The sequence below is a fragment of the Staurois parvus genome, unplaced genomic scaffold (genome assembly GCF_062004578.1).
Source record: "Staurois parvus isolate SC_StPar_1 unplaced genomic scaffold, SC_StPar_1.0 ptg000097l, whole genome shotgun sequence".
Taxonomy (NCBI): domain Eukaryota; kingdom Metazoa; phylum Chordata; class Amphibia; order Anura; family Ranidae; genus Staurois; species Staurois parvus.
The window spans coordinates 1,368,250-1,396,088 of NW_028317893.1; the positions used below are offsets into that span (position 1 = coordinate 1,368,250).

Consider the following 27,839-nt stretch of genomic DNA (forward strand, 5'->3'; position numbering starts at 1 on the left):
CTTTTGAGGCTTTCCCTCCTTATGGAGGGTGTCAATGATGGTTTTGTGCACAACTGTCAGGTCAGCAGTCTTTCCCATGATTGTGATTCCTACTAACCAGACTGAGAGACCATTTAAAGGCTCAGGAACCCTTTGCAGCTGTTATGGCTTAATTAGCTGATTAGAGTGGGACACTTTGAGCCTAGAATATTGCACCTTTTCACAATATTCTAATTTTCTGAGATTGTGGATTTGGGGTTTTCATGAGCTGTAAGCCATAATCATCAGAATTATGACAAATCACAGCTTGAACTATCTTGCTTTGCATGTAATGAGTCTTTTTCATATATTAGTTTCACCTTTTAAGTTTCATTACTGAAATAAATGAACTTTTGCACGATATTCTAATTTTTCGAGTTTCACCTGTATGCTTATGCCATTTTTTGTCAGACATTTGATGGGCTGCTCAGCGACTGATCACTGCGATAGACAATCACAGCGATCAGGTGACCTGGAATCGGGAGTCCCGGCTCCCAGTCATTAGTACGGACTCCTGGTGAAAGCCTGGTCTCTGTGCAAAAACAGCACAAAGACACATACACATATATGCGGCCCCACGAATAAAGGGCCATTTTCATGAGGCCGCATCTATGTGTTTTGTTGGCAGGAAGGAGTTAAAATGTCACGTAATAAAATTTTTCTTCTACTAAAGCTCACAGAAATAAAAGGAATATGCATTGTGTTCTTTGACCATTGTTATCTGTCTTTGACTTTGCCAACTTTTATTTTCATAATAATTCTCTTCTTGGGTCCCAGTACAATAACAATATTCTTTTTTTTGGGTCCTTAGATTAAAAAGTTTAGGAACCCCTGATATAAAAAGTCAATCAGTGTAGCTTATGGTGTGGTTGCCATCATTCCTATTTCCATACAGAGATAATTTTTTGCTTTACATTTTGTGGGATTTTTAAGGCAACCTTGAAGTATATACAGAGAAACCAATTGTTAAAAAGATCAACATTTTATTTAAACAAATTTATTTTGTGTGATGTATATCAGGTAGGCAGTACATACTGACAAATGTAAAGAGGAACAATTTTTGACAAAACATTCACTACACAGATTTGTGTTTTTTACAATATGTATCCAGTGGTATCCCTTAAGAGCTGATTTCCATCTTGCAACCTCAAGTTTGACTGCAGATATATTCAGCCTGGGAGCCAATGTGTTTCGAATATATTAATACAGATTCTTCCTCAGGGAAAGGATACCACTCTATAACAATAATCATTATCAATTATTGGTACTTATCCTTAAAATTAAATAGCAATACATTAGCCATATGGGATACATGACTTACATAGCCACCAAAAATAGTCAAAAGAAAATGCTTCGCTGTGTTTCGAAGGCAAATTTTCTCCATAGCTGAGGCCATCAACTGATGTGCAAGGACCACAGGTGACACATCACAAGCGCTGTCATAATAAAATATATACAGTTGTGTCCAAAATTATTCAACCCCCAATGCTGTAAAGGGGTTTAGGGACTATAGTGTACATTTGGAATTGTATTCAGAATCAAATCCTACAAGGACGTTGTAACTACCCAAATGCAACTAAAATGACATCAATTGTTTATGTAATACAGTAGTAAATGGTTCTTATGTGGTTTCTTCATTGCCACAATTATTCAACCCCTTAAAGACTACCACTCTGAAGAACAGAGGTTCATACAGGTGCTTTCCATCAGGTATTGAAAACACCTGTGGATGTCACCGAGCAGCAATCAAGCATAATAAGCACCAATTAGGCAGCTTTAAAATGACTGTGATACTCAGCTCCTTCTAGACATTTACTGGTGTGGTTACAAACATGGTGAAGGCAAGAGAATGGTCCAGGAAGACAAGAGAAGAGGTGATTTCTCTTCACAGGAAGGGCAATGGCTATAAGAAGATTGCAAAGATGTTAAACATACCAAGAGACACCTTAGGAAGCATCATTCGCAAATTCAAGGCAAAGGGCACTGTTGAAACGCTACCTGGTCGTGGCAGAAAGAAGATGCTGACTTCGACTGCTGTGCGCTACCTGAAGCGTAGAGTGGAGAGAAGTCCCCGTGTGACTGCTGAGGAACTGAGAAAAGATTTGTCAGATGTGGGTACAGAAGTTTCAGCCCAGACAATAAGACGCACACTGCGTAATGAAGGCCTCCGTGCCAGAACTCCCAGGCGTACCCCCTTGCTGTCTCCAAAGAATAAGAAGAGTCGACTGCAGTATGCCAAAAGCCATGTGGACAAACCACAAAAGTTGTGGGATAGTGTTCTGTGGACTGATGAAACAAAATTAGAACTGTTTGGGCCCATGGATCAACGCTATGTTTGGAGGAGGAAGAACAAGGCCTATGATGAAAAGAACACCTTGCCTACTGTGAAGCATGGTGGAGGGTCAATCATGCTTTGGGGCTGTTTTGCTTCTGCAGGTACAGGGAAGCTTCAGCGTGTGCAAGGTACCATGAATTCTCTTCAGTACCAGGAGATATTGGATGGAAACGTGATGCAGTCCGTCACACACCTGAGGCTTGGGAGACGTTGGACCTTTCAACAGGACAATGATCCCAAGCATACCTCCAAGTCCACTAGAGCATGGTTGCAGAGGAAAGGCTGGAACATTTTGGAGTGGCCATCGCAGTCACCAGACTTAAATCCGATTGAGAACCTCTGGTGGGACTTAAAGAAAGCAGTTGCAGTGCGCAAGCCTAAGAATGTGACTGAACTGGAGGCCTTTGCCCATGAAGAATGGGCGAAGATACCCGTAGATCGCTGCAAGACACTTGTGTCAAGCTATGCTTCACGTTTAAAAGCTGTTATAACTGTAAAAGGATGCTGTACTAAGTACTAAGATTGAATGTCACTTGGGGGTTGAATAAAACTGATAATGCTGTGAGCACAGAAAAGACATTTGTGGTTATTTCATTATAACTGTTATGTTATATTTGTCTGACCTACAAGTGCCTCTTTAATGTAAATGTAAGCAAGATGACTGAATGATCAAAAGCAATGTCAAACTGGCCAAAACACTCAATTTCAGTGGGGGTTGAATAATTTTGGACACAACTGTATGTATGATGCTATATGTAATAATATCTTAAAAATACAACAGGGCATCAAATAAGTTTGTGGGATTTTAGGGAACGTGATAATGTGTGTCCTTTTAATGGACACATGGATTAAGGGGAAAATCAAGGTAAGTTACATATTTCCACATGATGAATATTATATAGTCTAAAACGACAATGGACTATACTGAATATGTGAGCTATATAGTTTAAAAACTATTTTTGAAATAAATATCAAAAGTAATTGCTGACCTTTAACTCACCAAAAACTGCATAGCAAAGTAACAGTGTTCAAGTTGAATATTCTAAGCTTAGTCTTGTTGTTCAGACCACAACCCTCCAGGGGATCAGCACCGGGCACAATATATGTGATTCCTCCCAGGATAGAGATAACTACTGAAAGCTGTTTTTGATAATGTCAATAGTGGCCTTTTGTATATTCCAAAGTAAGTGTGATGTATGTATTTCCTCCCATGTGCGGAGCATGTCCGCTGGAGAGGAAGATGGCGCCCATCATGTGGTCCCCAGCATTCATCTCAACTGCGCAGTCGCAAAAGTGCCATGTGTATTGACGTCACATCCGACTCCGGAATGACACACTCCCGGAGACCGGACGGGGTGCCATTTAGATGAATCTGAAAGCTATAGAGCCTTTTTAGAGGGCTTTGCTTCTGGCAAAACAGATTGATAATGTTCTTAATATGTTTTCCCATTAAATGCTCTATTTCTCCCTAACAGGGGATTTTCCTGATTCCTTTGTAAATGTCATTTATTTGTTGTATTTTTCTGTTTCTTGATCAATTTATGTTTTGCTGTCCAGATTATATAGCAACTTTTTAAATTTTTGTTATAGACTTTTGTACATGCTTTGGCTGTGAAGGTTTGTTCTTTCTTCCTGATGGGGCAGTCTTACTTAGACATGTCCAGCATGGAAAGGGTCCCCTATTATGATGGACCTGTATTTGTGGCCATAGAGAGCAGTGGGGCAAGTTTTCTCGTCCCCCCTTGTTCTCATGCACTTAGGTGCAGTCCACATTATTTTCGTGTCGGCAGTGGTCCTCAACATGGCTCCCCGTCCGGTCTCCGGAAGTGTGTCATTCCAGAGTCAGATGTGACGTCAATGCGCAAGGCACTTTTGCGCCTGCTCAGTTGAGATGAATGCCGGGGACCACATGATGGGCGCCATCTTCCTCTCCAGCGGACATGCTCTGCAAATGGGAGAAAATACATACATCACACCCACTTTGGAACCTACAAAAGGCCACTACTGGCATTATCAAACACAGCTTTCAGTATTTAGCTGTATCCTGGGAGGAATCACATATATTGTGCCCGGCGCTGATCCCCTGGAGGGTTGTGGTCTGAACAACAAGACTAAGCTTAGAATATTCAGCTTGAACACTGTTACATTGCTATGCAGTTTTTGGTGAGTTAAATGTCAGCAATTACTTTTGATGTTTATTTCGAAAATAGTTTTTAAACTGTATAGCTTACATATTCAATATATTCCTTTATTGTTTTAGACTATATAATATTCATCATGGGGAAATATGTAACGTACCTTGATTTTCCCCATAATTCATGTGTCCATTAAAAGGACACTCATTATCACGCTTCGTATAATCCCACAAACTTATGTTTGATGCCCTGTTGTATTTTTTAGATATTAGTACATATAGCATCATACATATATATTTTATTATGACAGCGCTTGTGATGTGGCACCCGTTGTCCTTGAACATCAGTTGATGGCCTCAGCTATGGAGGAAATTTGCCTTCTAAACACAGTGAAGCATTTTCTTTTGACTATTTTTGGTGGCTATGTAAGTCATGTATCCCATATGGCTAATGTATTGCAATGAGATTGTAAAGATATGTACCGATAATTGATAATAATTATTGATATAGAGTGATATCCTTTCCCTGAGGAAGAATTTCTATTCATGTAATCGAAACGCGTTAGCTCCCAGGCTGAATATATCTGCAGTCAAACTTGAGGTTGCAAGATGGAAATCAGCTCTTGAGGGATACCACTGGATACGTATTGTAAAAACCATAAATCTGTGTAGTGAATGTTTTGTAAAAAAATGTTGCTCTTTACATTTGTCAGTATGTACTACCTACCTGATATACATCAATGTGTCAGACAAAAGAAATTTGTTGAAATAAAATGTTTATCTTTTAAATAATTAGTTTCTCTGTATATACTTCAAGGTTGCCTTAAAAATCCCACAAAATGTAAGGCAAAACTTCTCTCTGTAAGGAACCCCTGATATAGACTAACTAATTACCCACTGGATGAAAATGTTCCTTCCATCTTATCAAGGTGCTCTGAAACATGACATTTTATGAACCATGACATTGCAATGCCCAAAACATGTAAGGAGATACAGTATAAGCTGCACACCAGGAATCCAGTTGTTATTAGTATCTGCAGCTTTGGAGCTTTTTACACTTCAACCAACCCTCAGCAGGAACCATTGCATGGATATTCCTGGCCAATCCTTTAGAGTACCAGTCCTATTCTTCTGCAACTAAAAACCCAAAAAGATCACAGAAAACATATTGCTCTGTATCAGATAATTACTTACAGAAAAAAAATATTAACTGTGTGAGAGGGTGAGAATCAGTGAGTGTTAGCACAAATAATCTAATCCTACAGAACTAGGCACTTATATTTTTTAATTATGAAGAAAAGAAAGTCAAGATTGGATAAATGTACGTGAAGAGGGGAAAAACTTCTTTAAACCTATTAACATTGCTAACTTAAAAAAGCGAGCTGCAGATCTGGAGTGCATATGGCTGCACTGTAATACATTTTGTTTAAGAATCAGCTGTCCCTACGCTTTGTTTAGCCTTCAGGATAGCACTGGCTCATTGCTTCTGTTTTATCCACTATGCACAAGTTGCTGCAAATAGCTCTGGGGTTTCACAAAGTAATTGAAGGCAGTGGGTTTGAAATACCGGCAACGCTGTTACCTAAATGCTATATCTTGTAACCCTTTTGACCTTGCTATTCAATTTGCATTTACGGTCAGCAGTGCTTAATATATTGGAGGAACTTGAAAGTAATTATGTGTTTATTTCAGCATGGCTTCACTCATGCCTTAGGATTCTCCATGAAGGCATTGTATCACGTCCTGGTTCAAAAAATAGCTTAATCACATAAATTGATGTTAAATGATTTTGAGTTGGTTCGGAAGTGTTTACAGCACACACTTCCTACAAACAGCATTCACTCAATTATTACTAACACTGTAGCCTGTGGCTAACAGGAGATCATATTGGCTGATTTCTATTGCAAATTAAAAACTGTTTTTGAGTTTGTTTAATACTCTGCAAAATAATTCCAAAGCTAATAGTTATATGAAACCTCTTTTCTCTATAATACTATTCAATCTATAATATCTATCAAACTATCAATGCTATTGAAAAGATATTCAAAGTCTACTTCTACAGCTGCAACTTGTAATACAGATTGGCAGTATGGCTTCTTAGCATGCTTACAGCACACGCTGCATGTGAAAGTTGGTATGCAGACCGGGTTTTGTGCAAAGCTCACCTAGGACATAAAGTCTTAGGGGACAGCAGGCTGGCTATTATTTTAACTGGGGATACAGGAAAGGCAAGTTTCTTAGGGAGGCTGATGAAATTTTGTCCTGTTAGTTGTTTGAAAAATAAAGTGTCTGAAGTTCATTACATTAATAAAATATCAGCCTATCGTGACCTTTTTGCCATATAGGAACCAATTTTTAGGTCTCAAGGAACCCCTGCAAAACATGTTTACATCACATTAGCCACACCACATTGTTGGTCAGTGGGACAAATGTTCCCTCTAACATCATGATTGGTGCCAGTGGTTACTTATCTGAGAAACCAGAGAAGTTCCACTGGTCACATGCTGATGGCTCTGTGCAGTAGCATTGGTGCGGACACCATCATACAGGAGTTCAATCTGTCACTGCTCACTACTAGCAACCTCTGTAGGATCTTTAAGAATCTACAGTACCCTGGTTGAGAAAGGCTGATCTATGTCATCAAAAGCTTGGTAACTCAACTAACCAATTAAAGTCATCATTTATTGTCCTGACTCCTCTAAATACTTATAAAGTTTAATATAGTGGTTTAGGTAAAAGCTTATAGGTTACAACCCATCACTGACCTGTAAATAGGCCCCTATTGCTAGTCCTACCATATGGCATGATGTTAATATTGCTTCGGGTAGTGTCTTCCCCAAAGGAAAGGGAGGGATGAAATGTTCACATGGTCTTAGTCTCTTGGCCAAGATGCTATATTTATATTTATATTTACACATCTTTCCCAAGAATGTACCAGTTATGCCATAGAATGAATGATTGTGGATTTTTTCTAATTTATACACATATTTTTCTTTTTTCTCAGAGCCTCCTGTGCCCATTGCACCACCCCAGCTTTCTTCTGTTGGGGCAACCTATTTGTGGATACAGCTAAATGCCAATTCAATTAATGGTGATGGGCCTATCATTCAGAGAGAAGTTGAGTATCGTACTACCAGTGGAAGTTGGTATGATCTTCAGCCAGTGGACTTTTCAAGTTATAAGATTGGGCATCTTGACCCTGACACTGAATATGAAATAAGTGTTCTGTTAACACGACCTGGAGAGGGTGGCACAGGTTCCCCTGGACCAGCCCTGCGAACAAGAACAAAATGTGCTGGTGAGTACAAAATATGATTTCAATAAGTGTTATAGAGTTAAACAGAAGCCATTTTTTCCATGTCATCAGTATTTGAATGATTCGACCTTGAAGCCCTGCAGAGTCCTGACATTTTTAATCATAGGATTCATATCTCCAAATTATGTTCTAAGCAGCAGAGTTTTAAATTGTGCATTATGTGTGTTGGGCAGTATAATCTGAATCCTTTCAATTGTTCTGCTTTACGGGAAGAGGCAAGGTGAGAAGCACAGACATACAAATGCAAAGATAGCTTACAGGAAGAATATGTCTCTTGATCTAAATGGATACAGTCTTAAATTATATCTCTTGCACAATGTTTTACTGCCTTTTTTTTATACTGTAAGCAGAAAAAGGTGCAGCTGGCATTGCTCATAGATCTTCCCAGCCATTCATTCAGTGATCTGCCCAGTACTTAACCCTTGAAGAATAGATAATTGCAGTACCTCCTGTTATTTTTCCACATGGTTTTGCTATATGACTTAACTTCTATTAAATACATTTTTGTTATCTATTTGTAAAGCAAACCAAAAAACTCACAAATTTCCTGCAGTTGTATAGTCTGACTTATGGTAGAGTCACCTCTATTTATAATGACAAAACACAGGTAAGGCAGCACAGTGGCTAACCTACTACTAGGGTCGTTGGTTCAAATCCCAGCCACGGCACCACCTGCCTGGAGTTTGCATGTTCTCCCAGTGCCTGCTTTGGTTTCCTCCGGGTACTCCAGTTTCCTCCCACACCCCAAAGACATGCTGGTAAGTTAATTGGATCCTGTCTAAAATTGCCCTAATATGTGTATGTATGAATGTAAGTTAGGGACCTTAGATTGCAGACTCCTTGAGGGTTAGGGACTGATGTGAATGTACAATATACAGTTGCAAGAAAAAGTATGTGAACCCCTTGGGATTACGTGGAGTTTTGCATGAATTGGGCATAAAATGTGCTCTGAACGTCACAACAATAGAAGAACACAGTCTGCTGAACATAATACTACACAAACATTAGATGTTGCCATGGTTTAATTGCACATAACATGTAAACATTCACAGTGCAGGGAGGAAAAAGTATGTGAGGCCCTAGCTTAATGACTTCAACCAGAGCTAATTGGAGCCAGGAGTGAGCCAACCTTGACTCCAATCAGTGTGATGATATTGGATGTGTTGCTGACAGCTGTCCTGCCCTTAAAAAACACACACCTGTTTTGGGTTTACTGGTTTCAAGAAGCACTGTCTGATGTGAACCATGCCTCACAGAAAAGAGCTCTCAGAAGACCTACGATCAAGAATTCTATATATTCAAACAATAGTGCAGCGCTCCCTTACTGAATAATTAATATACTAAAAATTATATATAAATTAGTGTACCAAAAAATATTTTTCAATTTATAAATCCTACACTTGTGATTATGAATCCAAAAATGCTCTATATAATTAACCTAAATATATGCAAGTATATTAATGACCAAAACAATATAATTTTCCAATCCCATAAAACAAAAACAATATATCACATCAACAAGTGTCCAAAATAATATTTAAATGAATAGTTCTCCAATATTAATATATGGATTTATTCCAACCCATAAGGCGGCTTCAGGACAGAGGGGCTCTGACGTCATCACGCTAAGTCGGCTTGTTACGGTGAGAATGAGATTTGTGCTGAGCACACACAAAGTTTGTTAAATATACCTGGAGGGGATACAAGGAGGAATAGACCCCTGGAGGTGAGAAGGGGAAATCCATCCATTCATCCTTATACCACCATAAGAAACCACACACTGGAGAGACATCAGGTGGATAATTAGCAAATTGCAATGTGTGTGCTGTTCTCCTCATATTTGTTATTTAACTGTGCATTGTATCACCAATTCTTATTTCACCATGTTTGTTTCTATGTCTTGATCTGTTGCTGCCATCTGCTGGCCAGAATTTGCATGCTGCATGCCTTTGTTATAACTAGTAAGTGTTTTCTTCTGCTGGGTGTGGTTTTAGGCAAGCCTTGGTTCTGGTCACTTCCTGCAGCCATTTTATCTGCTATATAGCTGTGTGACAGGACATTCAATACCCTGGGCTTGTGAAGGCATCAATTTTTGACCAGCAGTTAGCCTCAGGAAAGATATCACAGGACAGCATCAATACCTCTACTACCTTACAGTATTGTATCACTGTTTGTCGCTGTATTTTGGACCAAATAAATCCACGCTGATTTCATTCTCGTGTATACGTTTGGATCCATCTAACCTGAACATCTGCCGGTCCGGTCTGCTCCACTGCTTGGATACGAAGGTAGGAAGTTACACAGCCATTATCAGTTATACCTTCATTCGCCTTCATGTGGGGACAGAACAGTCAAAAACTGCCTTAAAGTCCATACCCCGCTACAGATTCCCTCAGAGTCCAGTACCACACTCAGGAATCTCCCTAGCAACAGGCCCACTTGCAGCAAATCTGCCCGGCTACAGTGCATGTTCCACAAGCCTATGCGGAAGCACTGCGCATACGCAGTATCTATAGTCTCGCCTGGAAGTCCTCCACAACTCGCCAAGCCATTCCTAAAGTCCTATATTAACTTTTCCTCGCATAACAGAAGTACTGTTTATGCACGTTCCTTACACTGCCGTGGCCGCCGCAAAACCCCGCAATTCATTCTAAATATCTTAGAAATTTTGTCAAGGTGCCCTATCGGAGCTGTGCTGCGATTTTCAGCCCCCAATTCAAAAGTTCATTTTCTTAAAGAGACAGCGCACCTTAAGTCAAAATGGCCGAAAAGGACTCTGCACAGTTCCCCAGTGATGAAATAAAGCAAATGCAACCTGATACTGATCATTATGAAGGGCAGAGAACAGAATCCACACTTCCAGCAGAACAAGTCGTGCGACCAAGACGCTCTCTCAAACCGACAGTAAAGGTCATTGAAAATTATCACACCACGAAAGTTGAGCTATGTGATAACCTGGAGGAGCAATGGGAACGAGTTTCCTCCCTCATGTCCGGACTTAAGTCCTCCTCAGGTGATGCCACAAGCTTACAAGTTGCCATCGGGCGGCTGGACACCGCTCAAGAAAGATACAAGAGACTGTCCACAAGGTATATAACCTTTCTAAAAGACTCTAATATTGATGAAGCCCTATCAGAACTGAGCAAGGCAGAATCAATAGACAGACAAAGAGACGTCATGGTGCTGGATGTTAAAAGTAAAGCGGAACTCCGTATCTCGCACTTGCAAGAAACTAGATCACACAGATCAAATTCATCTAAACATTCCTCTCGGTCATACAGATCATCATGCTCAAGAAGCTCAGCCTTGAGCGACAGATTACTAGAGGCCCGCATAAACGCAGAGCAATCCAAAGCGAGACGCTCCTTCACAGAAAAAGAAGCTCTTGCAAGAGCAGAGGCCAAGAGGGCAGAAGCGGAAGCAGAGGCCAAGAGGGCAGAGGCAGAAGCAGAGGCCAAGAGGGCAGAGGCAGAAGCAGAGGCCAAGAGGGCAGAAGCGGAAGCAGAGGCTCGAATAAAGATTTTCGAATCAGAGATGCAGGAGGAAATTGCGTTAGCTAAAGTAAGATTACTTGAGCAAGCTTTGAGCCAAGGTCTTGATCCAGTCTGCTCGCTACCACAGGAGATAGATGATCCAGCTGACCGCACCAGTGACTATGTACTGAATCAGGTATCTGCGCCACCCCCAGTTTGCAGTACCGTCCAAGCCGACAACACTGAAACCTCCAAGTCAGCTCTACCTGCGGTACCACTGCCACCCACAGCACCCGAGCAACCTAATAACCGTTACCCGGATGTGCCCTCTCAAGGTCGGTTGTTACAGAAAGATCGCTATCAGGCGTTTTCTGGCCTACCTCCACAGCTCAAGCAGCAGTCATCACAACATACAGAGGCTAAACGAAAACTTAACCCTGCAGCTACATCATTCTACCCGGAAGCATCTCACCCTTTCACGCCAGGCAGCCAATACGCCCCAGGGGCATCACAAGTCGTCATGGCAACAAGCAGTGAGAAATCAGATATGTCTGAGTTTGCCAGGTTTATGGTGAGCAGAGAGCTAATCAACACCAGTCTCTCAAAATTTGATGACCGTGCACAGAGCTACAGAGCTTGGAAGGCAACCTTCAAGGCCGCCATCGCTAACCTCAACCTAACCGCAGAGCAGGAGTTTGACCTCTTGATCAAATGGCTGGGCCCAGGCTCCACAAATCGTGTCAAGAGCCTCAGAACTGTCTACGTGGGAGAAGCAGAAGCAGGTCTCGCTGCCGCCTGGCAGAGACTCGAATGTACCTTTGGCAGTGCAGAAGCAATAGAGAAGGCCCTATTCAAGAGACTGCAGAACGTTCCAAGGATCAATCTCAAGGATGTCCAGAAGCTTCAGGATTTAAGTGATCTGCTCATGGAACTGGAGCTTGCCAAGGGTGACCCTCGTCTGTCCGGGCTGTGCTACCTGGATACAGCTCATGGAGTGAACCCAATTGTCGTGAAGCTACCATACAGTCTGCAAGAAAAGTGGGCGGCATCAGTCTCAAGGTACAAAAGAGAGCATGACATCACCTTTCCCCCATTTATTCACTTCTGTAGGTTTATCGATGAACAGTCCCAGATGAGGAATGACCCCAGCCTCGACTTCCTGGAGTTCAACACTACAGCTTCAGCAACATCATCATCAAGGTATGAAAGCATCACGCATAAACACAGAGACTTCAAGACTAACCTACCATCTCCTGCAGTACCCACGGGTAAACAGTACACTACCTCATCAGGAGATAAGACTTTCAATCGTGAATGTCCCATTCATAAAAAACCACACTCTCTGAACAAATGTAGAGGGTTTAGATCCAAAACCATACAGGAGCGCAAGAAAATCCTCACCGAGCTTGGGGTATGTTTCAGATGCTGCGCTTCATTGGAGCACATGGCTAAGGACTGTAAATCTGTCATCAAGTGTGAGGAGTGTCATAGTGAAAGACATGCCTCAGCTATGCACCCAATCCCACTCTCCAGAGATTCACCCACTGCCGTCACAACCATTCCTGCTCCAAGTCATGGCAGGGAGCCCCAGAATTACGCTAACGCAGCCACCGCTGTTTCCTGCTCATGCTTGGATGTATGTGGGGAGGGCCAGTTTGAGAAATGTTGTGCCCGAATATGCCTAATCAAGGTCTACCCAGAGGGACTACCAGAAAAGGCAGTAAAAATGTATGCCATCATTGACGACCAAAGCAACCGGTCCCTAGCAGGTCCTAAATTCTTTGAAGCCTTTGGAATAAAGGGACCATCTGAACCCTATACCTTAAACACCTGCTTGGGCCTCATAGAGACTAGCGGCAGAAGGGCACAAGGATTCATCGCTTCTCCTGTCAGTGGGGATACGGAAATACCCTTACCGACGCTGATCGAATGCGATCAAATACCCAACCATAGGGATGAGATTCCTACCCCAGAAGCTGCATTTCACCAACCTCACCTAAGGCACCTAGCCAACGTTATCCCACCTATGGACATCAACGCCGAGATTCTACTCCTGCTCGGCAGAGACAATCTAAGGGTACACAAGGTGCGTCAACAGTGTAATGGCCCTGACTATGCACCATACGCCCAGAGACTGGACTTGGGATGGGTAATCATAGGAAATGTATGCTTAGATCAACCAAAAATCAACTCCTTCAAAACGTACGTGCGTGCAGATGGACGCACAACTTGCATTAAGCCGTGTCCTCATCACTATGAGGTGAGAGAGAAGTCTCCAAGCCTCGTACATCTACCTGACGTCATTAATCCCCTCTTTGCCGACAACTTGGGGAGATCAGTCTTTCATACAACCAAGGACGACGATAAAGTAGCCTTGTCAGTAGAGGACAGAGAATTTGTCGAGATAATGAACAGTGAGTTCTTTAAAGACGAAACCAATCACTGGGTTTCTCCATTACCCTTCCGAGCTAACAGGGTAAGACTCCCGAACAACCGGGAACAAGCTCTGTCTAGATTTAACTCTCTTCAGCGTACCATGAACAGCAAGCCTGAAATGAGAGAACACATTGTTGCCTTTATGGATAAAATATTCCGTAACAACCATGCAGAACCAGCTCCATCCTTAAGGAAGAACGACAAGTGCTGCTACTTGCCTTCATTTGGAGTATTTCATGCCACTAGACCTATGTCTGTAGGTTCCTTTACTAACTCTACTTGGCTTACAGGTCCGGAGTTTCTGCTAAGACAGGTGGGCGAATGTGTACAGGAAGTTTTCAGCATCCAGGATCCGGATAATGATCCAGAAATCCGCGCTGAAGTTAGTGCATTGGTCACTGGAACAAAGCAAACCTCCAGCCTCGGTAGCCAGCGCTTTGAACGTTTCTCCAGTTGGATGAGACTCGTCAGGACTATCGCAAGGTTAGTGCACATTGCAAAATGTTATCACAATACTTACGAAGATAAGGATTGTCACGGTTGGCACGTCTGCCATAAACCCTTCTCTGCGGAGAACATCTCTCATAGTGAGTCCCTCATAATACGTTACGTCCAACAAGGGGAATTCAATGTAGAATGGAAGTGCTTGTATAACAAACAGCAGATTCCAATAAAAAGTCCTCTTGCCAACTTAAATCCAGTTATTGACAGTTTTGGCTTGCTCAGAGTTGGTGGTCGTTTGAATCAAGCCCACCTAAGAGTTGCAGATCAAAATCCTCTCATCATTCCCAGCAAACACCATATCACCGTCTTGCTGATCCGACACTACCACAAAAAGACTGAACACCAGGGCAGGCAAATCACTGAGGGCAAGTTACAGTCTGCTGGCCTTTGGATTATAGGTATGAAAAGACGTGTGGCCCAAGTATTGCATGACTGTGTTCACTGTCACAAGGCTAGAGGAAAACAACTACACCAACAAATGGCTGATTTGCCTGCGGACAGACTATGTACAGAGCCGCCTTTCACCTATGTTGGCCTAGATGTCTTCGGGCCATGGATGGTGTCCGCACGCAGGACCCGTTGCGGTCACGCAAACAGTAAGCGTTGGGCTGTACTATTTACTTGCATGAGTGTGCGAGCCGTTCACTTAGAGGTCATAGAATCCATGGACACATCCAGCCTTATTAATGCCTTAAGACGGTTCTTCGCAATCAGAGGACCAGTGAAACAGTTGAGGTCTGACCGTGGAAGCAACTTCATTGGAGCCTGTAGAGAACTGAACATAGACACCAAATCCATTCAAGACCACTTGGCGGAAAAGGGTTGCACCTGGATTTTCAATCCTCCTCATAGTTCCCACATGGGGGGCTCCTGGGAGAGAATGATCGGAATCTCACACAACATCTTGAATTCTATGTTGATGGATGTAAACTCTTCAAGACTCACACATGAGACTCTAGTCACCCTTTTCGCTGAAGTTTCAGCCATCATCAATTCTAGACCCCTCGTGCCAGTATCTATGGATCCTGAAACACCAGCCGTACTGACACCAGCTATCCTACTTACCCAAAAAACTGAAATTACGCTAATGCCTAGTGGAGAATTTACTCATGCGAATATCTACCAAAAACACTGGAAACGTGTACAATACCTAGCTGATTACTTCTGGAACAGGTGGCGAAAGGAGTATCTCAATATTCTTCAAGGAAGAAGAAAGTGGCAACACCACAAACCAAACCTAAAAGAAGGTGACCTCGTGTTAATGAAGGAGCAACATACCGTACGGATTGACTGGCCTATGGGACTAATTACAAAGGTTCTTCCTAGCAAGGATGGCAAGGTCCGTAAAGTGGAGTTGAAGATCTTCAGAAAGGGTGAGCTTAAAATGTTCGCAAGGCCAATTAACGAACTCATTTTGATACTACCCATCGAGAACATTCCTGCTGGGTGAACTCTACTGAACTTGAACTTTGTGGTTCTTCTCTATTCCAACTCGGAATCTACTATATTGTAATGTTTATTGCATTCTAACATGTTCTTTGTTACAGGTTGTTTTATATTTTATGGACATTCGTCATAGTGAAATCCCTTATGGAATTTCAGACGGGGAGTGTGCTGTTCTCCTCATATTTGTTATTTAACTGTGCATTGTATCACCAATTCTTATTTCACCATGTTTGTTTCTATGTCTTGATCTGTTGCTGCCATCTGCTGGCCAGAATTTGCATGCTGCATGCCTTTGTTATAACTAGTAAGTGTTTTCTTCTGCTGGGTGTGGTTTTAGGCAAGCCTTGGTTCTGGTCACTTCCTGCAGCCATTTTATCTGCTATATAGCTGTGTGACAGGACATTCAATACCCTGGGCTTGTGAAGGCATCAATTTTTGACCAGCAGTTAGCCTCAGGAAAGATATCACAGGACAGCATCAATACCTCTACTACCTTACAGTATTGTATCACTGTTTGTCGCTGTATTTTGGACCAAATAAATCCACGCTGATTTCATTCTCGTGTATACGTTTGGATCCATCTAACCTGAACATCTGCCGGTCCGGTCTGCTCCACTGCTTGGATACGAAGGTAGGAAGTTACACAGCCATTATCAGTTATACCTTCATTCGCCTTCATGTGGGGACAGAACAATGTGGAACCATCTGGGAAGGAGTTCAGGAGTAGCCGTTTTTGCATCTGTCCCTATAAGACAAATAGCTATTTCAGCCTATAATAAGTAGGCAAATAAGGAGGTAAGTGCATAATAGAGGAACAATTATCCTGAAGCCGCCTTATGGGTTGGAATAAATCCATATATTAATATTGGAGAACTATTCATTTAAATATTATTTTGGACACTTGTTTTTGTTTTATGGGATTGGAAAATTATATTGTTTTGGTCATTAATATACATGCATATATTTAGGTTAATTATATAGAGCATTTTTGGATTCATAATCACAAGTGTAGGATTTATAAATTTAAAAATATTTTTTGGTGCACTAATTTATATATAATTTTTAGTACATTAATTATTCAGTAAGGGAGCGGTGCACTATTGTTTGAATATATAGAGTTATTAACACTATTTATGAGTTGGTGTAGGGTGCTAGCGAACCTATTTTTACATATATATTAATTATTCTTATTAAATTTTTTTTGGTAGTAGATAGCACATTTTAATTTTTCACCATATTAGCTCACAAGTAATTTTGGCACTATACGATCAAGAATTGTTGACTTGCATGAAGCTGGAAAGGATTACAAAAGTACCTCCAAAAGCCTTGATGTTCATGTGTCCTCGGTAAGACAGACTGTCTACAAATGGAGAAAGTTTAGCACTGTTGCTACTCTCCCTAGGCGTGGTCGTTCTGTAAAAATGACTGCAAGAGCACAGCGCAGAATGCTGCATGAGGTAAAGAAGAATCCCAGAGTGTCAGCTAAAGACCTACAGAAATCTCTGGCACATGCTAACATTTTGGTTGACACATCTACAATAAGGAAAACATTAAACAAGAATGGAGTACATGGGAGGACACCATGGAGGAAGCCATTGCTGTCCAAAAAGAATATTGCAGCACGTTTGAAGTTTGCAAAAGAGCACCTGGATGTTCCACAGCACTACTGGCAAAATATACTGTGGACAGATGAAACCAAGATTGAGTTGTTTGGGAAGAACACACAACACTATGTGTGGAGAAAAAAAGGCACAGCACACCAACATCGAAACCTCATCCCCACTGTAAAACATGGCGGAGGGAGAATCATGGTTTAGGGATGCTTTGCTGCCTGAGGGCCTGGACGGATTGTTGTCATTGATGGGAAAATGAATTCCAGAGTTTATCAAGACATTTTGCAGGAAAACGTACGACCATCTGTCCGCCAACTGAAGCTCCGCAGAGGATGGGTGATGCAACAGGACAATGACCCAAAGTATACAAGTAATGCAACAAAACAATGGCTGCAACAGCACAGAATACGCCTTCTGGAGTGGCCCAGTCAGAGTCCTGACCTCAACCCGATTTAAATGCTGTAGCATGACCTTAAGAGAGCGATTCACACCAGACATCCCAAGAATATTGCTACACTGAAACAGTTTTGTGAAGAGGAGTAGTCCAAAATTATTCCAGATCGTTGTGCAGGTCTGATCTGCAACCCACAGGAAACGTTTGGTTGAGGTTATTGCTGCCAAAGGAGGGTCAACCAGTTATTAAGTCCAAAGGTTCACATACTTTTTCCTCCCTGCACTGTGAATGTTTACATGTTATGTGCAATTAAACCATGGCAACATCTAATGTTTGTGTAGTATTATGTTCAGCTGACTGTGTTCTTCTATTGTTGTGACTTAGATGACGTTCAGAGCACATTTTATGCCCAATTAATGCAAAACTCCACGTAATCCCAAGGGGTTCACATACTTTTTCTTGCAACTGTATATGTGTAAAGCGCTGCATAAATTGACAGCACTATATAAGTACCTGAAATAAATAATAAGGCAGGATAGGTGTTTATACAATGAATAGGCTTATCTTGCAGAAACAAGCATTAAAGTGTTACTAAACCAACAACAGTAAAATCAGTCTGTATATGCAGTAAAGCATGCTTGTTATACTTACTGTGGAACTCAAGGGGTTAATCCTCTGCATTGTGTAAAAACGCTGTTTGATCCTGACTTCTCTGATCCTCCCCTTCCAGAGTCCCCCTAATAAGACATATTGTGTGGAGTGACTCTGCACATGTTCAGTTTGGTGTGTATTGCTAGAGAGGTTTTTTTTTTTCTTGGGAGAGTGCATGTGATCAGCACAGAGCCAATCAGCACTGCTCAGACAGAGGTCAGGGCTTCTGCATCGTCCTAGAGCAAAATCAAAACTCCTTCTACGAGCTTCAACCAGTGCTCTGCTGATAGAAGTCACACGACTGCTCTAACTGATGATGAGAAAAGGTAATTAGCAGTTTATATTTACCAAACAAATTGTACATCCATGTTCTGTGTACTGTGGGAGACCAGATATAGTGAATGCAGGGTCCTGGGTTTAGTAACACTTTAGGACTCTCTTGTGAGCCCCCAATGCACACATACAGTCATGGCCGAAATTGTTGGCACCCTTGATATTTTTCCTGAAAATCAAGTATTTCACACAAAAAAGGTATTGCATTAACACATGTTTTGCTATACACATGTTTATTCCCTTTGTATGTATTGGAACAAATATAAAACAGAGGCAGAAAAGCAAATATGACATAATGTCACACAAAACCCCAAAAATGGGCTGGACAAAAGTATTGGCACCCTTAACTTAATATTTGGTTGCACACCCTTTGGAAAACATAACTGAAATCAGTCGCTTCCTATAACCATCAATAAGCTTCTGACACCTCTCACCCGGAATTTTGGACCACTCTTCCTTTGCAAACAGCTCCAGGTCTCTCTTATTGGAAGGACACCTTTTCCCAACAGCAATTTTAAGATCTCTCCACAGGTGTTCAATGGGATTTAGATCTGGGCTCATTGCTGGCCACTTCAGAACTCTCCAGCGCTTCTTTGCCATCCATTTCTGAGTGCTTTTTGACGTATGTTTGGGGTCATTGTCCTGCTGGAAGACCCAGGATCTTGGACGCAAACCCAGCTTTCTGACACTGGGCCCTACAGTGCGACCCAAAATCCTTTGGTAATCCTCAGATTTCATGATGCCTTGCACACAGTCAAGGCACCCAGTGCCAGAGGCAGCAAAACAACCCCAAAACATCATTGAACCTCCACCATATTTTACCGTAGGTACTGTGTTTTGTTCTTTGTAGGCCTCATTCCGTTTTCGGTAAACAGTAGAATGATGTGCTTTACCGAAAAGCTCTATCTTGGTCTCATCTGTCCACAAGACGTTTTCCCAGAAGGCTTTTGGCTTACTCAAGTACATTTTGGCAAACTGTAGTCTTGCTTTTTTATGTCTCTGTGTCAGCAGTGGGGTCCTCCTGGGTCTCCTGCCATAGCGTTTCATTTCATTTAAATGTCGACGGATAGTTCGCGCTGACACTGATGCTCCCTGAGCCTGCAGGACAGCTTGAATGTCTTTGGAACATGTTTGGGGCTGCTTATCCACCATCCGGACTATTCTGCGTTGCAATCTTTCATCAATTTTCCTCATCCGTCCACGACCAGGGAGATTAGCTACAGTGCCATGGGTTGCAAACTTCTTGATAATGTTGCGCACTGTGGACAAAGGCAAATCTAGTTCTCTGGAGATGGACTTGTAACCTTGAGATTGTTGATATTTTGCCACAATTTTGGTTCTCAGGTCCTCAGACAGTTCTCGTCTCCTCTTTCTGTTGTCCATGCTTAGTGTGGCACAGACAGACACACAATGCAAAGGTTAAGTGAACGTCTCTCCTTTTTATCTGCTTTCAGGTGTGATTTCTATATTGCCCACACCTGTTACTTGCCCCAGGTGAGTTTACAGGAGCATCACATGCTTGTAACATTCTTATTTATCCGCAGTTGTGAAAGGGTGCCAATACTTTTGTCCAGCCCATTTTTGGAGGTTTGTGTGACATTATGTCGAATTTGCTTTCTTTCCTCCCTTTTTTTGTTTTGTCCCAATACACACAAAGGGAATAAACATGTGTATAGCAAAACATGTGTTAATGCAATACGTTTCGTGAGAAATACATGATTTCCTGGAGAAATATCAAGGGTGCCAACAATTTCGGCCATGACTGTATATTATATTGGCAAAAGTATTGGGACACCTGTCTTTACACGCACATGAACTTTAATGGCATCCCAGTCTTAGTCTGTAGGGTTCAATATTGAGTTGGCCCACCCTTTAGAGCTATAACAGCTTCAACTCTTTCGGGAAGGCTATCCACAAGGTTTAGGAGTGTGTCTATGGGAATTTTTGATCAATCTTCCAGAAGCACATTTGTGCGGTCAGGCACTGATGTCGGACAAGAAGGCCTGGCTCGCAGTCTCCGCTCTAATTTATCCCAAAGGTGTTCTATTGGGTTGAGGTCAGTACTCTGTGCAGGCCAGTCAAGTTCCTCCACCCAAAACTTGCTCATCCATGTCTTTATGGACCTTGTTTTTTGCACTGGCGTGCAGTCATGTTGGAACAGGAAGTAGCCAGCCCCAAACTGTTCCCACAAAGTTGGGAGCATGAATTTGTCCATAATGTCTTGGTATGCTGATGTCTTAAGAGTTCCCTTCACTGGAACTGGAAAGGGGCCAAGCCCGACCCCTGAAAAACAACCCCACACCATAATGCCCCCTCCACCAAACTTTACACTTGGCACAATATAGTCTGTTCTCCTGGCAACCGCCAAACCCACATCCATTGGATTGCCAGACAGAGAAGCGTTATTCGTCACTCCAGGGAACACGTCTCCATTGCGTCCAGTGGTGAGCTGCTTTATGCCACTGCATCCAACGCTTTGCATTGCACTTGGTGATATAAGGCTTGGATGCAGCAGCTCGGCCCTAGAAACCCATTCCATGAAGCTCTCTACGCACTGTTGTGCTAATCTGATGGCCACATGAAGTTTGGAGGTCTTTAGCTATTGACTCTGCAGCCAGTTTGTGACTTTGGTGCACTGTGCACTTCAGCATGTGCTGACCCCGCTCTATCATTTTACGTGGCCTACTACTATGTGGCTAAGTTGCTCTATCCTGTTGCTTCCACTTTGTTATAATACCACTAACAGTTGACCGTGGAATATTTAGTAGCAAGGAAATTTCACAGTTGGACTTATTGCACAGGTGGCAACCTATCACTGTACCACGCTTGAATTCACTGAGCTCCTGAGAGTGACCCATTCTTTCACAAATGTTTGTAGAAGCAGTCTGCATGCCTAGGTGCTTGATTTTATACACCTGTGGATGTGATTGGAACACCTGAATCCAATGATTTAGAGGGGTGTCCCAATACTTTTGGTAATATAGTGTATGCTGTTCAGTGTCTATTCACTGAAAAATTCAAAATAGTCTTGTCTCTAGTATCTACAGAGCCTCCTGTGACTTGTGATATAATCATTTTCATTTAGTAAATGGGGAGATAAACCGAGGATTGTATTAGGTATGTTTTGTATCATGTGTTTGTCTCTTCCTATGTATACCTCTTCACTGAACGGGATGTAATTTAGTTTCCATAGTGGTACAAATTATTTCTGTATATTAATGTATTTATAGTGTGATAATTATCAGTATGGAGAGTATAACTTTGAGCACAGCATTCAGAGTGAAATTGTGGGCAATGTGCAACATCCTGTACAGCGTACAGAAAGGATTAGTTTGTAGCATATCACATGTATGGAGAGGTCAACCCACAATACACTAAGCACACCCAACCACAAATATAGCTAACAGACTGAAACCAGTCTGGCTTCAGGACAGGGGTGGACTGACAACTCATGGGGCCCCCCCAGGCAATAAAGGATCATGGGGCCCCTGTGTCCTTGCCCAAACTCAAAAAAGCCTATGAAAAAGGTATCAGGGGCATCTCATGAGGCCCCCTACTGACCCCGGGCTCTCGGGCAGTGCCCGAGTTTCCAAATGGCCAGTCCACCCCTGCTTCAGGATGATCTACAAATTACGAACAGCAGAATTAATTTTTCCAGGCTTCTCTATAGCATTAGGCTCCACCCACTTCCTGTAAATCACTTCCCTGCCCCTTCCAATGCAGACCTTGTTCATACTTAACTCTGTCATGTGAGTAATACTACTTCTCATTCACATCCTGGGTTTGGGTTTTAATATGACTATGAGATACAGGCAAATGCATTTTACTGTAAATTATTACCTAGAGAATTACTTTAGGCCCAACTAAACTTTCATTGTAAATTGGGTAAATGCTTTACAGCTACATCAAAGCAAAATGTGTTCAGTACCTTTCTTTTTATTTTATTATTAAGCTTTTACAGTCTTAGCAGAAAGAGACGTTTCTACTGACAGTGGTCCTTGCTCTTTGTGGGAAAGCAGTGATTTCTTTGCAGAGGTCTGGCATGCCACCTATTGAGTTGAATAAGTCTATATACAAAATCAATGTATACTTTATGCAGATCTTTCAACTAGAGCTGAGAATGATGCAATCTAATTTTCTCACTGCATACTGTATTCTGCTCCAAAATAACAAAGAAGATATCACAGGGACATGGCATCTTTGTAGAGAAAAGAAAGATTTTTTTATTTCATGGATTGTCCTTAGAGAAGAGGTCGGAGATAGATTATTGAATAAATGTACAGAAGAAGTACACTACATTTTTTATTACTCAGGGACAGCATTTGACAATTTCTGTAAGTAGTAACATTTTATCAGCTAAAGATGAGGACATTAGGTACAGACTGAGATGTTAATTGCTCATTAAGGCCATCCCCCATAGTAAAGCTGGTCACTTACGAGAGCTTTAATAATTAAGAGTGACCAGACCTTCAAGCCACATTTTTGTTTAAACTTGGCATGCATGACCACTGATTAATGAATGACAAATGAACCCCCCACAAAACAGTACATATGGCATCCAGCATCTCCCCACTGGTAAGATTTTATCTACTGAAACATTTTTTTCTATGTTTATGTCTGTTTGCTTCAGTTTGAAACAGGAAACTGTGAACCGGCACCTTAATGCTTTAACATAATATTTTTCACTGCTATTGATATAAATTAAATGAGGTATTGTACTGCAATTAAACCACAGAAATCATATAGAATGCAATGTACAACATTTTGTCTGCCCATCTTACTGAATTTTCAATTGTTCAGGCTGCATTCACTTCGATGTCCTAGTCCAGCAGCTCAACCAGTAGATTAATCTCAGGGACCAGCAAGTATTAGTCACCACAAGGTCAACATGCAATCACTGAACTGTCACTTCGCAACCTAATGGACTTAACAAAGTGCTCCACCACTGTCAGGAAATTTGATAACTGAGAATGTAAAAGACAGTCAAAATCATGGGAATAGTGCAAATAGGACTCCATGCCTCAATATTTTCTGCATAGAAAGATGTTGTAAAGATTTTTTTATATAATAATGCACAGCAAAAAAAGTTTGTTTCCCCAGTTTTTATTCTTAGATGCCATTTGGAAATAAATGTAGCCTTAGTAAGGCACCAACCCCAAAGATTTGGAGCATTCTGCACCTTATCAGAACTTGTCAGTGAGAAAAATTACTGCAGTAACATCTATTCTGAGGCTGGGGATTTGAGTCTGGCAGTATATAATGATTGGCTGCAGTTAGTGTAGGTGTGGATTTGTGATGTCATTTGTGAATACGTGATGGATCAGTTGTCACGTACCATTTGGGAGCCAGCACCTCATTAAAACTTTAATAATGTTCCACTCCCTCACTCCCTTGTTTCATGATTCTTTTTTTTTTAATCGTGTTTATGTTCTTTCCTTTGTTGCATATGTATATATGCATTGTTTAATGTAATAGCTATATATATGTATTTTACAGGAAACTGTTATGATTAAATAGTGGTTCTGGACCTGGTCCACTGTGATATCTTGTGTCTCTGAAATTGGGTTTGAAACTATGTAGTTTTCTTATATAAAGCCTGCTGTGCTATAATATACAGTTGCAAGAAAAAGTATGTGAACCCCTTGGGATTACGTGGAGTTTTGCATGAATTGGGCATAAAATGTGCTCAGAACGTCATCTAAGTCAAAACAATAGAAGAATACAGTCTGCTGAACATAATACTACACAAACATTAGATGTTGCCACGGTTTAATTGCACGTAACATGTAAACATTCACAGTGCAGGGAGGAAAAAGTATGTGAACCTTTGGACTTAATAACTGGTTGACCCTCCTTTGGCAGCAATAACCTCAACCAAACGTTTCCTGTAGTTGCAGATCAGACCTGCACAACGATCTGGTGTAATTTTGGACCACTCCTCTTCACAAAACTGTTTCAGTGTAGCAATATTCTTGGGATGTCTGGTGTGAATCGCTCTCTTAAGGTCATGCCACAGCATTTCAATCGGGTTGAGGTCAGGACTCTGACTGGGCCACTCCAGAAGGCGTATTCTGTGCTGTTGCAGCCATTGTTTTGTTGAATTACTTGTATGCTTTGGGTCATTGTCCTGTTGCATCACCCATCCTCTGCGGAGCTTCAGTTGGCAGACAGATGGTCATACGTTTTCCTGCAAAATGTCTTGATAAACGCTGGAATTCATTTTCCCATCAATGACAACAATCCATCCAGGCCCTGAGACAGCAAAGCAGCCCCAAACCATGATGCTCCCTCCGCCATGTTTTACAGTGGGGATGAGGTTTTGATGTTGGTGTGCTGTTCCTTTTTTTCTCCACACATAGTGTTGTGTGTTCTTCCCAAACAACTCAATCTTGGTTTCATCTGTCCACAGTATAATTTGCCAGTAGTGCTGTGGAACATCCAGGTGCTCTTTTGCAATCTTCAAACGTGCTGCAATATTCTTTTTGGACAGCGATGGCTTCCTCCGTGGTGTCCTCCCATGTACACCATTCTTGTTTAATGTTTTCCTTATTGTAGATGTGTCAACAAAAATGTTAGCATGTGCCAGAGATTTCTGTAGGTCTTTAGCTGACACTCTGGGATTCTTCTTTACCTCATGCAGCATTCTGTGTTGTGCTCTTGCAGTCATTTTTACAGGATGACCACGCCTAGGGAGAGTAGCAACAGTGCTAAACTTTCTCCATTTGTAGACAGCCTGTCTTACCGTGGACACATGAACATCAAGGCTTTTGGAGATACTTTTGTAGCCCTTTCCAGCTTCATGCAAGTCAACAATTCTTGATCGTAGGTCTTCTGAGAGCTCTTTTCTGCGAGGCATGGTTCAAAACAGACAGTGCTTCTTGAAACCAGTAAACCCAAAACAGGTGTGTGTTTTTTAAGGGGAGGACAGCTGTCAGCAACACATCCGATATCATCACACTGGTTGGAGTCAAGGTTGGCTCACTCCTGGCTCCAATTAGCTCTGGGAGAAGTCATTAAGCTAGGGCCTCACATACTTTTTCCTCCCTGCACTGTGAATGTTTACATGTTATGTGCAATTAAACCATGGCAACATCTAATGTTTGTGTAGTATTATGTTCAGCAGACTGTGTTCTTCTATTGTTGTGACTTAGATGACGTTCAGAGCACATTTTATGCCCAATTCATGCAAAACTCCACGTAATCCCAAGGGGTTCACATACTTTTTCTTGCAACTGTATAACCACCAAAATTTGAAAAAAAATATGTAAATACCAGAATAACATATGTGTGTGAAAGGATGATTTGTGAAAACAATCTCAAAATTGTATTAATGCCCACAGAATAAAAGTCCAGAATTATTATTCCCAAAAGTGCAAAATGCAATAAAGCATACACAACAATTTGCCTTTTTTATTTCTTTTTTGAATCCTATGAATTGGTGTGCAAGAGAAAAACCCTCACCTTTTGAGAATGACCCCCAAAACAAAGGTCATAGAAGTACTTTTTTAATCAAATCCAGGCCCCTCAAATTGCTGTCAGAGATCTCTCTTCTTCTCTCTAAATAGATCTATTGTCAATATCTACAGTCATCAAGGAGCTCGGTTGTGTGGGATAAACATATCTTTCAAAATAAAAATAAAACTGGTATATTGCTCACTGTGGCATATTTTATTATTATAAAAGTGAAAGGTATACTTTCATAAGTCAATGGAATATCACTTTAAAACCACATACACTGATGCCGGTTTGAGTGGCTGTCTTCGATACCACTTGAACAATCCAACCAGCCCGCTCTCCTACATTGTGATCCTACCACAAATGTCTTTTTTCAGGCACTGCCTGTTATAGGCTAAAAACAGTCTCCCAGTTGTGCTGATAAATTGTCATGCTGTTGTCTACTCCCAAAGGAAAACAGAAACAACCATGCTGACATACACTATATTGCCAAAAGTATTGGGAAGCCTGCCTTTACATGCAACTTTCCAGAAATGTATTTGTGAGGTCAGGCACTGATGTCGGATGAGAAGGTCTGGCTCGCAGTCTCCGCTCTAATTTATTCCAAAGGTGTTCTATCGCGTCGAGGACAGGACTCAAGTTCCTCCACTCCAAACTCGCTCATCTGTCTCTTTATGGACCTTCTTTTGTGTACTGGTGCGCAGTCATGTTGGAACAGGAAGGGCCATCCCAAACTGTTCCCATAAAGTTGGGAGCATGAAATTTTCCAGAATGTCTTCGTATGCTGACGCTTTAAGAGTTCCTTACTGGTACGAAGGGGCCAAGCCCAAAACCTGAAATACAACCCCACACCATAATCCCCACCAAACTTTACACTTGTTTACACTTGGCACAATGCAGTCCGGCAAGTACCATTCTCCTGGCAACTGCAAAACCCAGACACATCCATCAGATTGCCAGACAGAAAATCGTGATTCATCACTCCAGAGAACACGTCTCCACTGCTCTAGAGTTCAGTGGCGGTGTGCTTTACACCACTGCATCTGACGCTTTGCATTGCACTTGGTGATGTAAGGCTTGGATACAGCAGCTCTGTCATGGAAACCCATTCCTTGAAGCTCTCTATGCACTGTTGTTGTGCTAATCGGAAGGCCACACAAAGTTTGGAGGTCTTTAGCCATTAATTCTGCAGACAGTTGGAGACTTCTGCACACTGTGCACTTCAGCATGTGCTGACCCCACTTTGTCATTTTACATGGCCGACCACTTGGTGGCTGAGTTGCTGTTATTCCTTGTGCTTCCACTTTGTTACAATACCACTAACAGTTGATCATGGAATATATAGTGCAGCACAGCAGCTATGGGCAGCACAGTGGCTAAATGGTTAGCGCTTCCACCTGGCAGTACAAGGGTCGTTGGTTCGAGCCACAGCACCTCCTGCCTGGAGTTTGCATGTTCTGCCTGTGCCTGCGTGGGTTTCCTCCGGGTACTCCGGTTTCCTCCCACACGCCAAAGACATGCTGGTAGGTTAATTGGATCCTGTCTAAATTGGTCCTAGTGTATGTATGAATGTGAGTTAGGGACCTTTAGATTGTACGCCCCTTGAGGGTTAGGGACTGATGTAAATGTACAATATATATGTAAAGCGCTGTGTAAATTGATGGCGCTATATAAGTACCTGAAATAAATAAATAAATATTTAGTAGCCAAGAAATTTCATGGATGGACTCA

General features: G+C 41.8%; 1 protein-coding gene across 10 annotated transcripts in view; it reads left to right on the forward strand.

The window, feature by feature from the left end:
- Positions 1-27,839, forward strand: part of PTPRM (protein tyrosine phosphatase receptor type M) — a 998,088-nt gene that overhangs the window by 414,197 nt on the left and 556,052 nt on the right. For all 10 annotated transcript variants that reach the window (XM_089670974.1, XM_089670978.1, XM_089670975.1 and 7 more), the window contains exon 7: positions 7,492-7,785. In XM_089670974.1, coding sequence (XP_089527100.1) covers positions 7,492-7,785 — 294 coding nt within the window. The remainder of the gene's footprint in view (positions 1-7,491; positions 7,786-27,839) is intronic.